Source organism: Pogona vitticeps, chromosome 2, assembly GCF_051106095.1.
Source record: "Pogona vitticeps strain Pit_001003342236 chromosome 2, PviZW2.1, whole genome shotgun sequence".
NCBI classification, from domain to species: Eukaryota; Metazoa; Chordata; class Lepidosauria; order Squamata; family Agamidae; genus Pogona; species Pogona vitticeps.
Window position 1 is genome coordinate 266704941 of NC_135784.1, and position 18623 is coordinate 266723563.

The 18623-nt window shown below is 39.0% G+C and overlaps 1 protein-coding gene across 2 annotated transcripts in view; it reads left to right on the forward strand.

Moving 5' to 3' along the window:
* The window catches only part of KIAA0825 (KIAA0825 ortholog), a 284329-nt gene that overhangs the window by 93343 nt on the left and 172363 nt on the right, over nt 1-18623 (forward strand). For both annotated transcript variants that reach the window (XM_020793239.3, XM_020793243.3), the window contains exons 12-16: nt 1102-1215; nt 7559-7698; nt 8489-8677; nt 11905-12138; nt 15854-16262. In XM_020793239.3, the coding sequence (XP_020648898.3) occupies nt 1102-1215; nt 7559-7698; nt 8489-8677; nt 11905-12138; nt 15854-16262 (1086 nt within the window). The remainder of the gene's footprint in view (nt 1-1101; nt 1216-7558; nt 7699-8488; nt 8678-11904; nt 12139-15853; nt 16263-18623) is intronic.

The following is an 18623-nucleotide window of genomic DNA, read 5'->3' on the forward strand; positions in this document are numbered from 1 at the left end:
GCAGCAGATTGTTCCTGCTTGTGTTGTTGACTCAACATTTTGCTTTCTCATTGTCTCATATTTTTTGCATTTTTCTGCTAATTGTTGCATTTTAAAAAAAAATAGAAACTTGCCTTCAAATAGTACAAATTCATGCCACTTGATGTTAGAGTAAATTTAAGGTAATTTCCAATGCTCAGTTCTACAAGGCAACAGCAGTAGGATTTATAATTCGGGCACCCCATCATTTCACACCGGCACTGAGATTTACAAGAGCAGTTCTCACCTTGTCATACACTGCAGAAGAATAACACATGAAATTTTCCTCAGTATCAATCAGATACTCTCACAGATGCTTTCCCCCAGCTCTGTGACAAGAGGCAGCTGCTATTGCATTTCTTATACATAAGGAGCATTTCCTAATAATTATGGATATGCACCAATGAATGTAGCAGGAAAATTAAGCTGCATGGCTTGTTTCCAGTGAAGCACTGGCAAAATTATCTATGCAGAAATAACTTTGCCATCCCTGCTTCCTGTAGCAGCCTCCTGAGTCCACCAAAGAACCTCTCCAAAGGCTGACTTTTTGGGGTCTGCAATTGCTCCTTGAGAGCACGGAAAACATTCTCACAATAGTGGCTATAAGGGCTGGAATTCTTGCAGTGGGTCTTCTGGTTTTGATGTGACAGGGTTTCTTCACATCTGGTGCCTGCTAGGCTGCATAGGCCTGACTAGCATTTTCAGTGGTTTCAGCCATAGAGCTCATATTTCCACGTTCCTGTTCATACCTGATGTGGAGAAATTAGCTAGGAACACATTTTTCTCCCTTGTTCTTAATCATATAACTTGGAGTAATTTACAAGTAGATTCAAGAAGAACAAAATTAAGTAACCCAAGCAATCTTTCAAAACAATGGCTGGAAAATGGTTTGTAATAATATGTAATGTGGTTGATAAGGGTGCAGTGGCATTGAACTGAAGTAAAATACCTCCCTTGTGAGAGCTTAAATGCTTTTCAATTATATAAGTAGCTATTTATTGCGAAGCCAGTTAATTCTCTTCTAATAATTGGCTTTGTTGAAGATACATACAATTTCATCTTCTGAACTATTTATATTTTTAGAACATTTCAGAATAACTCCAGTGATACCTTGCCATCAGATTTTTCAGAGTCTACTGTGTATCAACCATTACACTGGTTAACTGGCATAGTAGAATTTTCCCCATCTTTACTGAAGTGAGTATACTTGTTTCATTATTTTGATAAGAAATTAACATATAAATTATTCCAGTGTTCCATATTGATGTTTTTGCTTGTGATAAACTAATAGATATTTCATATAGAACTAGTTTGAAGAAATGTCTATTTCTGGAATCCCACATGCACATTTATCACACTTGCAACACTGACTGAGAGAAAGAAAAAGACAAAATATGACACAAGAGTCCAGTTAGAAATAAAAATAGCCACCGCTGTTCACGGGTTCACACAATTTGGCACATCATGAGACAAAGATCCAGTCTACCAATTAACCATTCCTAAGCCCTATACTGGCTGCCAGGTTCAGTAAATCCACTGGACCATGCACCACTCACGTGAACTCAACTAGTTCTCTGGGTGAAAGGTAGGTGAGCCAGCCCCTGTTGCCTGTTATCCTCTCACCCAGGACCCAGCCAATAGAGGTGGGGTGACTGACACCTGCTCAGCACCAGAATGGATTCTGCACTTTGGTCTCATGCTCCCCACAAGTGTATGACATATAACACCTATTTTGTAACAGTGGCATGTGAAACCAGATCCCCAGTAACTTTACATAAAAGAAACTGATTGGTATGAAGATGGTAAAAACCATACCCAACAAAGCCAATCAGTTTGATCAGTAAATTTCTTTCCTGCCTGCATCTCCTGCCAGCCAATAGTTGTTTGTAGCAAGTAGTGTAAAATAAAAGTAAGGAGTGTGGGTAGGGAAGATGGCAAAAGTATAAGCGATTGGGCCATGCAGTACATCTTAAGATCCCACCCCCCCTTTAATAGGCCAGGTATGGTCTGCCCAGTCATGGAGATGCCCACTGTGATCAATGCGAGCTTCTGACTGAGCCATAACATTGGTCTTTTGAAAACCTGCAGAAGCATAGAAAACACCACCAGCTGGTCTCTACCAGTAAACTGCGCTCTTCCCTTCCCCAGCCCTTCTTAGCCTAATTAGTGAGTGTGATATGCTCCCACTGAAGAGATGGAGTTGGTATCATGATTGAGAGTAGGAGTGATCAAATCAGTACACACTCCATGTATTTATTAAGTAATCATTAATTATAATTTATAACATTGGCAGTGTAGCAGCCAGATCTGCTAACATTTAATCTGATCAAATTTCCCTTAAAACAACTTATCCTCTGACATGGATGTAAGTGTAAACTAATGCACAAATAAAACTGTAGTTTATTTTCAAAATGCTTGAGAGAGAGGAAGCTTGGTAGCTGTTCCATTTAAGACACAGTACTTATTTCAGAATATTCTTATAAATTCAGTGTATAAACATAGACATCACACAGAGGTTCTACCAGTGAACAACTCATTCAAGTGCAAATCCACCATAGAAAGTCTGCTTGATTTTGCAGAGACCTTTGGGTAGTTGGGTGGCATATAAATTAAACAAACAAACAAACATTGTTAAAGCATCCTCATACAGTTTTCTTTTTTATATATATAAAAATGACTGTAAAACCCAGGGTGGAGAAAGGAAGTCTAGCATTAGAAACCACACCTTTTAAGACTGATGTAGGAAACCCAGTTTTCTCTACTAATAAAAGAAAGCTTTGAGAAGTTTATGAGCATTATGTTTAGTCAGCAGATAGCTCATTTGGACAAGAAGTTTGATGAGATCAAGTCTGATATCTCAACCTTGGAAATTAAAGTATCAGACTTCATTAAGAAACAGGACATAAAACCACAATTGAGCTAAATGAATGAGGAGGTAAAAAAACAAAATCAAGAATTATAGAGGACAGCGAAAACAGCAAAGAAAATGGAGAAGAAGAAAGTGACAGAATTTCAGGAAGATTTAAGAAAGATGGAAATTCGACAAAACCAATACGAGATATTAATGATCCGAATCCAGATGGCAAATGCTCCACACATCTCAAGAATTCGGAAGGTACTGGAAATCTAGAATGAAAATACATATAGGAATAAAATATTACAAATAATGCAAGATAAGCAATATATAAAAAACGGAAGGAATAACAGTGGCAAGAATAGTATCCATGAAACACTGGATGGAGTCTTGAACACTGCAAATACAGGAACTGATAGTAAGAATACTGGCAACTGAAGAAATTAATATGTTAACAGACTAGCTGAATAAAAAAAGCAGAAAAAGGAACATTGGGAAATTTTGTGGTCAGTATATATATATATGATCAAAAAATAGTTAGAATGGTAGGCTGATATGCAATCATAGTATAGGAATAGTTACTTTTAAATACTAGATGAATATTAACAGTTATATAATTAATAATTAGAATTACAAAATATAGGTCTGAATTTGAATTTTCCTTATATATTGTATATATTCTTGTATATTATCTGGAACTACTCTTAGAAGGGATTATTTAGAATTATTATGAAAATAATGATTTATATTGTGTTTGTTGAAATCCACCCCTTCTAAATGTATCCTTCTCCCAGTTATCCCCTACCCTGCCCTATCGTTGTAAAAAAGAAAATAATAAAAAATTAAAAAATGTAACTCCCTGCATTCTTAATCTTCGTTTCATATGTGGTTGATGGTTGCTTTGCCATGATGCAATTTGGAGGCTGTTCAATTTACTTATTTGTCAAAGTGGACAACTGGGTTATCTTCATCGTGAAGGAATCCAGAATGGGTAATATTTCCTCATCCCAGTCTTCCCTTAAATTTTGAATTCTCTTCTGTACAACTCTATATTGAAGAAACAACGGTAAATGCAGTTAAAATAAATGAGGATTAGAAATTAGGACTTCCATTTTGTGTGCAAATTTTATTAACCATTTGTAAGGCTGATAGTAGGAATTTGGATCAGATGAAGAGATTCTATGGCCACAAAATCCCCAGTCCTCTTATCCAGGATAAAAATATAAGCATATTGTATTTGCACCATTTCCTAAATAATTCCATACTGTCTTTGGCTTGACATTGGACAATGCCCAAGATTGGGTAGTTCTTTGTTGGTATTTAATAGTACCCTGTTTCCCCGAAAATAACATCTAACTTGAAAATAATCCCTTGTGTGATTTTTCAAGATGCTCGTAATATAAGCCCTACCTCCAAAAATAAGCCCCAGTTAAGTAAAACCCTGCCCTCCACCATTGTGCAGTATTGTGCAGCAACCAGAAGAAGATGACATGACTGTATTTGAATAAGTGTAGATTGAAATCCCCTGAAAATAATTCTTAATGAATTTTTGGAGCAAAAATCAATATAAGACCCTGTCTTATTTTCAGGGAAACACAGTAGTAGCGATACTTGACTGTAGACATGCTATCTTGTGTCCATAAAGTATGAAGTTCTTAGCAATAATATAATTCAAGTATTATTCTTTCCTTTCTATCGTTCAGAAAAATATATGTTATCTCTAAAAAGTTGTAACTTCGGGCATTGGAAAGGCTACATAGCTCTACAAAATCTAAACTTTACACTTGCTGCTTTGCTCGAGTTTGGTATTTTTAGAAGCAAACACACAATTTCCTTGCTGTTTCAGTAAGTGTAATGGAAATTTACATATGAGACATATGCTATCAGCTTAACTGTCATTTCTTTTATAACTTTGGACCACACGCCCTCCCACACCTACTTTTTGAAGCCAATTTATTCCCAGCACTATTTTGTGTCTAGTCCCCACCCACCTCATCCACCCTGATAATCTGTAATATTTGTATTAAAATGCTGTAGTTTTTATAATTATTCTTCAGCAGGAGGAGAATAAAATGTTCACTTTCTTCCACATTAAATCTGAGTGGCTTTGATTATGTAGTTTACTTATCCCACCACACAAGACCTTAATACTTTTTTTAAGTGAGAAGGGGAACCCCAGAATGCATTATAAATAATTTATTCAGGTCTGATACATTTTCAGTCAGATGACTCTTCTGCAGGGCAACTGAATGTAAAACAAATAACATTTACTATCAATTTAGATTCAGTTATAAACACTAAAATCACATAAAGTCAACATCAGGGTATAATATGTTCAAACTCATAAAGTCAGACTAATTAGACAGCAACACATCTGCTTTGACATAAGAACAATATGGGAAATATGGTTTCTTAAAAATAACTACAACTTAAATACTAAAATAAAGTGTATACCAGAATGATAACTTTTCTTCAGATATACTCTATCACTCATAATAGTTTAAACACAATTTGTAAGCAGTAAACGCTTTCTTCCATTTAGGCTAGGCCTTAGTTTCCACTGGTCTCAGTGCTTTGGAGAACCATTGACTGTACAAGCTCACTTCCTGAGCTTTTCCCAAAGACTCCAAAAACTCAGAAAGAGGCTCTAGGAAATCAGGGGGTTACAGTGAGGAGAGGCTAGAAAAGCCAGCCTATATAATCATCAGCTTACATAATGTGGATACTTCCCTGTAACTACTGTGTTAAACCTCCTGTAAAATATCTGAAAGTAAAATGTTATGCTGTATTTCAAGGCAATAAGTAATTTCATTTAAACAATAATTGACTTCAACACATATTCATGTTAAGACAGTGACACTGGATCCTCAGATCTGGTGAGTAGTTGTGTATGTTAGAGAAAGAGCTAAATTTCTGATTATAGCCTTAGCACTACTATTGCCTTGCCAGACATCTTCTCCGATTCCCAGTGCAGTTGAGTGGTCCACACCTTGCTGGTATAAAGAAATATATGTTCCTTTATATGGATTTCTGTGAGCTGGCCCCCATTTGTAGTAGTTCCATGGAGGTAGTTCCAAACTAATGTCTCATTACAGAATCAAGCATTTACATGTGCCATATTTTATATAGAATTCACCTTTTGCCTCTTCATGTGGGTAGCCTTGTGTTCACAGCTACATGAGCTTTGAGGAGGAGGGAACATATGCCTCTCCATATGTCCAATATAAAACTTCTCAGTGCATTTACTAGTGTTAGCACAGTGGCTGCAGGGAATGTCTGCAGTACTCAATTTTCCCTTTGAGTGAATCACATCACTGTACCTTTCAATTTGCATGATGCTTTAAAAGCCAAGAATCAGTAAATTCTGAAAGGCAGTAACATTCCATCTGGTCAGCGATTGTTGAGCTTTTTCCGTAACCTGAAACTCCTATCAGCTGATCTATATGTTATTTTAAATATTATTTTTGGAATAGCAAGCTGTTCAAGAACATTGCTTCATGTACATATAGAGACTGAAAGGAAATACTAATTCTAAATTAAATAGCACTAACATTCCATTAAGATACCCTGTATCCAGGTAGAAAACAGCATGGTAAAAAGAGATATTCATTTCCTGAATGCCCAAATAAATACAGATGTAAAAATGTTTATACCGTATATTGGGAAATGGAACAGATGACTGGGTGTTCTAATCAATAACCCATATACTCTATGTGTATCTGCAACAGAGCATAGGTGTTCCATGTCTGACTGGAAGATAAGCCTAATATCACAAATAATGGTTGAAGTGTATATACTTCTAATCAAATAAATGAGAGCACTAAACTGAGACGAAAGGAATTCTGAAAATCTAGTCAAGCTGCCATTTTTCTTTTTCTTTGTGTGCAAAAAGAACTTGAGCATGGGCAAAATCTATTGGGATTTATTTCAAATGAAAATCTCATTGAAGGAGACCGGAACTGCCCAAGATCATGTTAGTTTATTGGGGTGAAGTGAGGGCAACTTCGAGAAATGTGCTGCAGCCCAATATGAATTGCAAAACATCAGGTGACGATAGTACATTTGTGAATATTTTTCACAAGGTAGGATTCTTTATAATCTAATACTTCAGACATACTGGTCGGTTTTATACGATACAACATGTGAACACAGGTTTTTGGTAGCTTTTTAGCACTAATCCTTTGCAGGAATAGACACATCTTACAATGTAGACGTCCTTAGTATGCAACATTTTTATATGACTGAACATGTTTTTAATAATTATGTATTAATTATAGTATGACTTTGCTTCATAGATGAGATTTCAAATATTTTTATAACTTCATTCTTAATGATTAAATATAACACAACTGAAATATAATTCCTCACATTTATTTGGGCATTAAAAATAATGTTTGTCTCATGAAACAAGAGTATACATCGTCCCACTGAAAGAGATAAATGGGGTTACTTTGTATTAGTTATAAATTTGGCAGTCTACCAAACGTTAATTTGCTTTTAGCTAGTTGAGATTAAATATAATTCCTTCCCTGAGCAGCTTTAAAGTAAGCAACCATGAAAACATTTTCACAGTAATCTGGGAGGAATTGACATTTAAAGGAGTTAGTATTACATGTGCACTTTAAGGCTATTAATTTCATAGATAAATTAACTATATTATTCTGACTTTATCTTACATTTTGAAAGGACCCCATCAGCCAGAGAAATGGCAGCTCAGGGTCAACTGAAACTCCTCTTATCCCAACCATTTTGTAATTGGAACTTGCTTTTGGAAACGTTGCTACATCATAATTGTCTCCTACTGAAAATTTTATTGAGAAGTTCAAGTAAGTATTGATGCTATCTACATTTGTAATAATATAACTGTTGAAATGCATCTAGAATATCCAGGGCTGTCACATTTTTTGCTAGATGTATATTAAAAGAAGTATTGTATGCATTATATCATACATTTTTATATGGCAAATTCTGTAGTAAAATTACGTTCCAATTTCTACTGAGGCTGCTTCAGCTTGAATGTGTTAGTTTGATTGTGGATAATGACTTGATAATGACCCCCCCCCCTTACCGGGCTTCCTTGTTGCTGGCAGAGCAGGTGGCCGAGGTGGCCCCAAGAATAGAGGTAGCACCAATGCCATGGGGTGGTTGCAGGGGCTGATGTGAGAATGTGGCCAGCTGCAAATTCAAACTTCAGGCCCTGGCACTTGGACCAGAGGGAGGAGATTTTCACTCCAGTCTGTCCCTTGGCCTTGTAACAGGAGCCAAGGTGGCTCCCCAGTCAGTTTGTTTCTGAAATTTCACCTCAAGCAAAATTCAGAGTAAAAGTGCAAAGTTCTCCTCATATGAAGAACCTAAGGAGTTTTGTGATTAGCGAAAAAAAGGTCTAAGTGAGACTAGTAAAATTTGTTAATAATGTCTCATTCATCCCTAGCAGGCACCTGATTTCACCTGAATGTAAATTTGATACAAAGTTGGAATAGTGTTTTTATTATAGAACAGACAAGGAGATACGTCTGTGTTTGGTTAAAAATAAATCTGTATTTGCATATACGTAGTTTAATTCTACTATGTTCTTTTACTTTGACACTGAGATCTTTCTTCCTTCCTTTCTTCAAGAACCTGAATTGTCCAAAGGTCAAGAACAAAATATTTGCCTAGACGTGAAGAACAGAAAAGAACCTAGTTTAGCTGAAGCAATCTTTACAGTGTTGTCTTATTGTAATTTATCTCCCAAATCACTTGGTAATGTTCTTCAGAATTATATGGAAAAAGAACAGCTGTGGGATTGCTTCCACAATATATCAGGTATGAAAAATGTAGTGAAATTATTTCATTTCTGAAATATCAGGTTTTCTTGATTTATTGATATAGGAATTACATTGCAAAAATTTACAAACAATGTAATATCAGAAGTCTTCTAATGCCAAACTACAAAGTAATAAATTAATAATGTTGTATACTATATCTTTAATGTACCATTATAATCATGAAAGCAGCATTCAACATTGGTGTTTTAGTTGCACTCATAAACATTCTGTCATTCATTTTATCTCTGATGAAGAAGCTGCAAGAATTAATATAAATGTCCAGCATCCTGTTAGCTACACCTACCCATGTAGTCGGCATCAATTTCAACAGTGAATTGCCATGAGTTAAGAGATTCCCAGTGTGATGTAGTGGATAGAGTGACAGACAAGGACTCTGGAGAACAGGGTTCAAATCCCCATTTGCCATGGACAATCACTGGGCAAGTGAAACTGGTAAAACCACTCCTTAAATATCTCATTTACCTTGAAAGCCCTGTTAGGGTTGCTATAAGTCGGTTCCAGCCTGATAGCACAGAACAAACAAGAAGTGCAGGTATCTGTTGTTGTGTGCCAAGTCACGTAACTTGGCACACAACAGCAAATCCTTGTGCTGACTTCAAAACTTGCAGCAATTCACAACCAAGAGTTATACCATTGTGTTATGATGTCATTCCTTCATCAAATGCATTATCCATTGAGAATGGGACAGAGTCTAAAACCCAACATGGGTTTGAATTCTCGGATCCAGCAGACCTTGCACCCACAGATATTGAGGAGGCTAAATCTTCAGATGGCGATAGATACCCCCCCAAACCCCAGTTGTGAGCCACATTGGAGCTAAAGTCAGAAGGGACTGGACTTCTTCCCAGCCCATTCAAAAATAGCAGGCTAAAGTCATGAGCCCAGAGAGAACCTGCAAGATGAAGTGCTTTGCTGCAGGGAAAGTCTCCTCAGGAGAAGGGACTTCCTTGGGACTGTGTGTGTTTGGGGGTCTTCTTTAGGGAAGAGGCTTCCTGCTGGGGAGAGGAAGCAGGCCAAATTCTAGAAATGAATTGTCTTCCCAGCTGAACAAATGCCTACAGGTGAGCTCATGGTGTGGTTGAGGCAGTTCACCTATATATTTGGACTCTTCTTTTTGCTTTCATTATTTTTGAACTGGTTTGACTTGGACTCTGGCTTCTGATCTCTTGCACCTAGTTTGCCTTGCACTCTAATGAACCTTTGTTTCCTAATAGGCTAACCCCAGCTTGGGAACAGGACATATGCGAGCATGAAAATATTATAGGATTCTGCCCAACATGTGGTATTAGGGCATTAGCAGTGTTCATTGGGGGTGGGGGAGAGGTGACAATAGCACTAATTTCTGTTTTAGAGAGTTACTGCAATACTACAAAATTTCTTAGAACTCTGAAGAATCTCTTCATAGTTTTATGTGATTTTGTATGTGCTGTCCTCCGATATTTTGAATGTGAAGTTCCTTTCAAGTGAAATTACATATGATATTATTTGTGTAATTTGCTGATAATTGCTGAATATTTCTTTAATAAACAACTTCTGGAGGAGGCTGGACCAGGATGCAGACATGAGGGTGGGCTTCTTCTTGAATTCCCCCTGAAGCAAAGGGAGTCTGCACCTCATTGTATAAAGTGAATATAGGGCCTCTAATCTGAATTGGGAATTGAGTGAAGTTAAATGGGTTAAAACCTCTTGCTATCCATGACAGGGTCCCAATGCAAATTGCCTCCTGCTATGCTTTTTAATTATAAGTAAAAAGTAAAATTGTATGCTCAGGGGAAGCGCAATGCATTCACAGTATGTGTAGTTCACCCCTCAGATAGCAGCGTTCTGTAGTGCCAAAAATAGTTTTAGTATTCCACTCTTACAAATGCAGGATTTGACATCAGAGAAATTCCAGTGTGGCATCACATACCCATGTTTTCCTGTGTTCTTCTACTGTACATGTGCAGCAGGAGAAAGAGAGACATCTGACACCTCCCTTATTTCCATCCAACCTTCTCATAACTTTTGGTCAAAGGTCTTTTCAGATGAAATGGACTGGACCAATTATGGCCCACCCCGTTATGTGTCTTCTACACTTTTTTCTTTCTGCAAATTTCTTGCCTAATATGGCAAGAAAATTATTATGATGGTTATGATCAGGGGTCTCAAACTCAATTTACCTCGGGGTCGCTGGAGGCAGAGTCTGGGTGAGGCTGGGCCGCAACAGATTTTCCGCAAAGCGCACGCACACACATGCGCACGCGTGCGCGCGCACACACACACACACAAAGAAGTCCAGCAACCTTCCTCTGAGGCACACTCAGTTGGGCTGGCTGGCAGGCTGCACTTCTGGATGGAGGGTGCAAGAGGCGCTTTCTTGGGAGACAGCCAGTGAGCGAGACGAGGCTTTTTTTGACTCTTGACAGCAGAGGACACGTGGGGCAGGCAAGGCAGAGGCCACAAACTATCATCCGGTGGGCCGCAAATGTCCCCCGGGCCGCATGTTTGAGACCCCTGGTTATTATGATCACGTGATCCAATATACATCTTTATTTTAAAATGCCATTCATTACATAATCCAGTCTTCAATGCAAATCAAAGCTTCATCAGGTATTTTGAAGGCACAAAAAAGAAAAACATGTTGGATTTGGGTAATTAAAAACTTTTCACTGAACAAATGTTTGAATAGATGCTGAGAAAAATAATTTATATAAATACAATAGCCAGAATCCTCTTGTGTAGCTATAAATGGTGGAACGTTTGGAGCCAAACTGCTTCAAATTAGAAATCATCATAGACATCATCAATTGCACACCGAGTCACGCAGCTCAGTATGCAACTGACATCATATACACTGATTTCTTAACTTTGGGCAATTCGTTGCCAAACGTTATGCCACCTGTGTTATACCAGCGTAACCACAGGTTTTGGGTCAATATTTAATTACATAGTTATGTAATATAGAAATGAACATTATTTGAAGTTCTTACTGTTATGGGCCTCCAATGCTGAAAAGAGCCTTATAATATAGGATAGACTTCAGTGATGTGGATCCAATATCAATGTAGCCATTATGGTATCCAAATTCCAGTGGGAGAGGGATAACAAGAAAGAGAGTGCTGAAAAACTACAGAAAACTATGAAAAATTCTAATTCTTTAGAGTGCCGAAATTGATCAATTTTGATGTTTAATATTTCATGATTATGATTGTTTTGTCTCCATAGTTTCTAGCTGTGGTGAATCAGAGCCAGAGGTTGTCAGATGCTTGAAACTCACCTTGATTAATTCAGTTAAGGGTATAGTGAAGCAGATTATTTCTTTGATGCACTCATGGGAAGCAACAGAGAACTATGGAACCTATCAGCACAAGCAAATTGTTCCTGAAAGTTTGCTGAAGACTGTTCCAAAGGAATGGAATTACACACCTAGAGAAATGAAGAGAAAAGAATCAGGAAAATGTAGGTGTGCTTATATATATCTGTCAAAATAATTGTTACCCATTTAATGAGAACATATCAAAACTAAAGATTTGGAATTAAGCAGTGTGGGTTGAGAACGAGCACTATATTAACACAATTTCTGATATTTCTAGAAGGTTATTTATAGACTTGTTGACATATCCCAGTGCAGTATCTTGCCTTAGTAAAATGAATAGGAAGGTCCCATGTATGGTGCATTTTCCTTGGCAGAGCATGAGAGAAGACAGATATTAGCTCTGGTCAACATAAATCAAGATGCATCTTATTACTCTACACCCTCCTGGTGTAGAATTGGCTATTTTCAGCTTTAAGTGACAGCCATTGGCCATTGTTTAGTAAGTTGCATTAAAGTACAGTACATCTATTGCATCAGCAGGGTTTGTTGAGTCAACTCCTTGTAGTGTAGTCTAGTAACAGCTTTCTTTAGCATAATATGTTGCAACTAGAGTAGGCCAATTTGAATCACTGGAACTTAAAGATGAATGGATTCACCAAGTTCCCACTGATTCATTGGGCCTACTTTAATTCAAATGATTATGCTAAACAATAGGATTTGAACCAGTGAATTATTGTTATTCACTTTTTGTAAAATAAATAATGACATAGTGTAATATGTCATGTGTTGTTGTTCATCTGAGATTGTATATACCTAATTTTCAGACCTGCTGAGGACCAGATCGACATTCCCTCTAATTTTCAGCCCCGCTGGGTGGAGCTCTGCCCCTCACGCATGTGACTCCATGCCCCTCATGCATATAACTCTGTCCCCCACATGGGGTTCCATCACAACCAGAATCAAAGGGGCTGGAAATGATTGGTGTGGGTGCATGGAGGAGAAAGAATGCTGCGCGGAAGCAGGGAGAGGGGTGCTTGCTCATGTAGCTGTGCATCTTAGAGAGGACCTTGGACCAGATTATTTTTATTATGTCCTGATTAGAGATGGGGGTATTCGTATATGAATACAAATACCCCTGCACAGCTGTACTTAATGAGAGTCTGCCCCTGGGGCCGGACTGTCCACTCATGTGTCTGGCAGCGGTGGCAGCCTCGGTCAGCCTTCCAATCGCTCCCAGAACGCAGCTCTCTTTCTGCTCATCTAGCCAACTCCAGGCAGGGGGAGGGAGGATGAGTCTCCCTGCATGGCTGCCGAGTGGTTAGATGAGCACAAAGAGACTGGCAGTCTGGGAGCGATTGGAAGGCTGACCAAGGCTGCTGCTGCTGCCAGTCGTGTGAGTGAACGGTCTGGCCCCAGGGGCGGACCCTTGTTAAGTCCAGCTGTGTGGAGGTATTCGTATATGAATATGAATACCCCCACCTCTAGTCCTGATACATAAGACTATAGAATTAAAAGAGGGTGTACTTCCTTTTTCACATGACTGTATGTATAAGCTGAATGGCAGGATGTTAATGAGTAAATGTGCCTCTGTGAGCGTAAATGTGTGTATTCATTTATTTGGTTTTCATATTTATATTCTAGCTTTCTCAAAAAGATGAATTCAGAGCATGTCATTTATTAAATAAAGGAAGAATACAATCAAACACAATACCAACTAAACAGAACTAAGTTAAAAGCACAATTTAAAACCAGTGAAAACACAAATTGAAAGCTCATTGCTAAGTCTTTACTGCAAGAGCAAGCAATAGGAAATAGGACAAACAGCTGGTGTTAGAGAGAAATACAGATATTTGCAGTTGGTTTCTCTTCATGTTTCTGCCTCTATTAGAAATGGGCATGAACTGGAAAGCTGGTGGTTCATGATGTTTCATGGTTTGTGACTACCCACAAACACCACCTGAACCCCCAGAAAAATTCATCAGTTTGTTGGTCATTTTTCTGGATTTTGCCTGGGGGAAGGGAACCTAACACCTCCACCCCCTCTCACATCTGCCCGCCTCCTTCCCACTGCCCCGTTGCCTCTCTACTTGATCCTGCCGCCTACATTTACCACCAGGCCTGCTGTCTCTGAACATTCACACACCTGTCAGGAAGCCAATATATCTGAAGATGGTGGCGGAGGAGGAAGAGGAAAAGAAGGAGGCAGTAGGACCAGGTAGGAAGGCAATGAGGGCAGTGGTAAGGGGGCAGGCAGGCCAAAGCAGAATGAAGTGTTGAGTGGGGAAAAGTTTGATGCTTCATTTTGTTTTAGCAAAATGGGTTGCACGAACTGAATCACAAACCAAATCAGAAAGACAGTTGGGAACTGACCAGAAAGACAGATGGGAATAGTTGGGGTACTAACCATCCTTAGAAAATTTGATGGTGGAACAAATTATGGCCTCTGCAGTGATACCCAGTCTCCTCACTGCCATTAGGCAGGCTCCGAGGCTTGAATGGTTGCACCACCAACTGAATGTTACCAGTACTAACCTAGGTGTTGTTCTGATATTTAATTGATAACACTGTGTATGAACTGCACTATTTGTAAAAGAAAAGTGGTATAGAAATGTTCTTAAAGGATGGATGGATGGATGGATGGATGGATGGATGGATGGATGGATGGATGGATGGATGGATGGATGGATGGATGGATGGATGGATGGATGGATGGATGGATGGATGGATGGGTGGGTGGGTGGATGGATGGGTGGATAGATAGATAGATAGATAGATAGATAGATAGATAGATAGATAGTGGGTTGTTGCCTCCCTTGCCACACTACTTCGATCACAGTATGGTCTCAAGTTTCCATCATGGTGGCCCTCATCCTCATATGCCTGTTGGGAACAGGATGTGTAAAGAGAAAGAGCTCCATGCAATTCCCTTTTCTGTCAGCCACAACTCCACCCTACATAAGATGAGAGAGCCACTGGTGGGCTGGCATATGTGATGGAGAGTCTCAGCTGGCTTTGCAAATGTTGGGACAGCCCAGAGGTGTCCCAGTTGTAAAATGGAAGTTCTGCTAGCATCCTTAAATGGCACCTGGGAGGCAAAAGACTCTAGCAGCAATCAGGCAGTATCAGCATCTGCAAAGCAAGCTGAGAGACCACATAAGCATGCTAGCAGATCTTTTAATTCTACTTGCATTATATAGGAGCTGTAGTTTGCAACAATTATGCTCATATGATCTGACCACAATTAAATGAGAAGAAATGTTTATTCCAAAGAATACAGACAGTATCCCATTTTATCTTCACCACAACTTCATATGTTAAATCAGGATGAGAGAAGTTAGGATGTGTCATTATCTAGCAATATTCATAGACACTTAGGTGTTTGAATCCATATTTGCCCAGTTCAAGTCCAATAATGTATGCACTCCAACAAGATGAGTATGTCTTGGTTCATAGATCAGTTAGGGCTATACATGTGAGCACAGTGTGAAGGAGTACATTTGGCCTTCTCTGCATTATACAGATAATTAATCTAACGTGCATTAGGCGCTGTATATAGATACAGTCCATGTAATGAAAGAGTAGGAAGATGTGGTAACTGGGCCTCTGTGTGCTCAGGTGTTCATGTACATTCACTTTTCAGAGGTTTTATCTACATAGCTGATGCAGTGGATTTGGTTCACTCCTCCATCATAAAAGGATGGCATTAGCCATGACAGATATGTGAAATGGGATTATGTTTCTCAGCTACAGTATGTCTTAAAGTTAAATATCACTCAGTGATGACAATTGTGTTGTGAGGTATGAATGCTTAATGCTAATCATACTTCTTCCATTCTTTCTTTCATTTTCTTTTTAAAGGCTTCACAAGACTTGCTGCTCATGCAGTATCTATTGTAATCAGCAAGTTACCTACTGTGATTGCATGTTTGCCTCCCCCAGTTAAGTATTTCTTTTTTCTATCTGAGAAGAAAATGCCAAAAAACTTCATTGAATCAAAAAAAGCTGGTCTTCTTGTCTGGATCTTGATTCTAATCATATGTCGGATATTTGAGGATGGAAACACCACAGAACTTTTAACTGGTACAACTCTTGACAGATGGAGTAAAGAGAAGCTCACCTTAATTCATGTATGTTTGGAAAGCATTTTAGGGAAAAAGAAAAGCAGCCCCAAACAAGTGACACACAAGATTATACAGAGCATTGAACAACAAAGGCCAAACTGGATAGAAAACCAGCTACTAAAGGCAAGAAAACTAAGCATGGATTGGTAAGAAGACATGATCTTTTCTGTTTCCTTGCTTGCTTTTACTTTTTACTTTTACAGATGATGCTGTTTATAATGAAATATTTTATAGTAAAAATGTTTACTGTAGCAAGTACTGTATTCCCATAGAGCTCTGATTATTAGTATAAATAGAAAGCAAGAAACATGGTATTTTCCCCCATTGTAAGTATGAATTGTCATTACATATATTCTGGCAATGGATTTTGCTATGGAGATTAAATTAAGGAGGATGGGGGCCATACAAAGGGTCTTTTCTGATTAGAAACAAATAAGCACATTTAGTTTTGTAAAATAACAGTATATCCAGAGGGAAATTGGGGCATTTCAAAATTGCCAAGAAAAGCATCCAGCTGCTTCCTTTGTGACTAAAATATCAGTCTTTCCAGATTTCACTTCACATTGCCAGCATTTAGAAGATTTTCTAAAAGTTGAATGAAGAAGTCTTTGAAAGCTCTCTGAATTTTGTGGATTTTTAAATTGGTAGCATTTAGGATAAATTTATTACTGGATTATAGTTGTTTATATGGTTTATTGAAAACTTTTCTCTGGTTAGAGTAGAAGCATTTGTTTCTTTCATTCCGGCTTCATAAGGGCCTACACGTTAATTTCTTGCTTCTTGTAATCTATTTGAGAAATGTAGCACTGCAAGATCGAATCATCCATGTAAATGAATATGCATTTATCCAGCACATCAGCTTGTGCTATTTTATTGCAAAGTTATTGGGTTGGCAGGAACTACATTAAACATTAATACTATCACACAAATGCTTATTGACACTGACCTTCATAATCTTTATGGTTTCATTTATTACTAATTTTGAGGCTGTAATCCAGTGATTAAGACTGGATGCCATCTATGATAACAGGGATAAAGAAAAAATAATATTCACTGTAAGAGTACAGTGGTGCCTCACATACCGAACGCACCGTATAACGCCGAATTCGCATAGCGATCCCTTCTCCGGGATCGCTAATGCGGAGGCATAGCGTCCATCCATATGGAGAAAACTCGCTTACTGAAGGGTGCCAGGAAGGAGCCGCCGCCGCCATGAGAGTGATGCGGGGCCGCGCTGGCCGGGAAGAGGAAGGCAGGCTGCAAGGCAGGCAGGCGAAGGGAGGGAAGCCGCGCGTTTGCGCGTCCTCCCCCCCACTTCCCTCTTCCTCCTCGTCCTTCTCCTGCCGCCCCCAGGGACCAAAGCAGGCTGCAAGGCAGGCAGGCGAAGGGAGGGAAGTCGCGCGTTCGCGCATCCTCTTCCTCCTCGTCCTTCTCCTGCCGCCCCCAGGGACCAAAGCAGGCTGCAAGGCAGGCAGGCGAAGGGAGGGAAGCCGCGCGTTCGCGCATCCTCCCCCCCCCACTTTCCCTCTTCTCCTCCTCTTGCTGCCGACCCCCCAAACCTCCCACAGAGTCGGGCGATCAGCTGTTTGGCGGTTCTAAAATGGCCGCCTGACGCCCGAAATGCCCACATGCAGCGTTTTCGCGCCCTCCCCTCGCTTACCGGGCGCGAAAATGGCTGCCGCTATGGAGGAAACTTCGCTGAACGGTAAGTTTAGGGCCAATTGGAACGCATTAAACGATGTTTAATGCGTTCCAGTGGGCTTTTACATTCCGTTTAGCGACGATTTCACATAGCAAGGGTTAATCCGGAACGGATTAACCTCGCTATGCGGGGCACCACTGTATCATAATTCAGCCTGAACATTGTAAGGACTTTTGAAGCAAATACTGTTGTTGATAATATAGGTAAATTGGAAGATGTATGAACTCAGATATTATTTTTTTCAGACCACTTATTCCATCAGGCACACACAGGAGGGTATCTTGACTGCTGATATTGGTGTTGTCAAAATTCAGGCTGCCCTTTGCTACATAAAGCTTGGGATCTTTTTTCCTGCTAGCAGTGCGGGCATGAAATTGTGCAGGAATATCAGGCCATTTCCTTATGTTTCAAATCATGAATACAGGAGCACAATATCCGTATTCATAAACTGGAGTATTTTTTTGCAGAATTGAATTTTATGTTGCTGGAGGTGTTTATGATCTTCATGTCTTTAAATTAAATTGTATAGCTTACTGCAATGAGCTGCTACTAACTCATGAGTTAATGGCCACATTGTGAAGAATGTGTCTACTTGCACAACATAAGGATGTGCCTGGTGATGCAATCTGCACCTTGTTATTTGCAATTTGCCAGAATAAGTTATGTAAATTAACTTAACAAACACATAAATCACCAATAGGATTCTGACCACAGATTATTTTAATTATGAAATACGGATTAAATAAGACTTTTAGTCCCAAGCAGAATTATAACCACTGAACTTCATAATGAAAGTCCTAGTGAT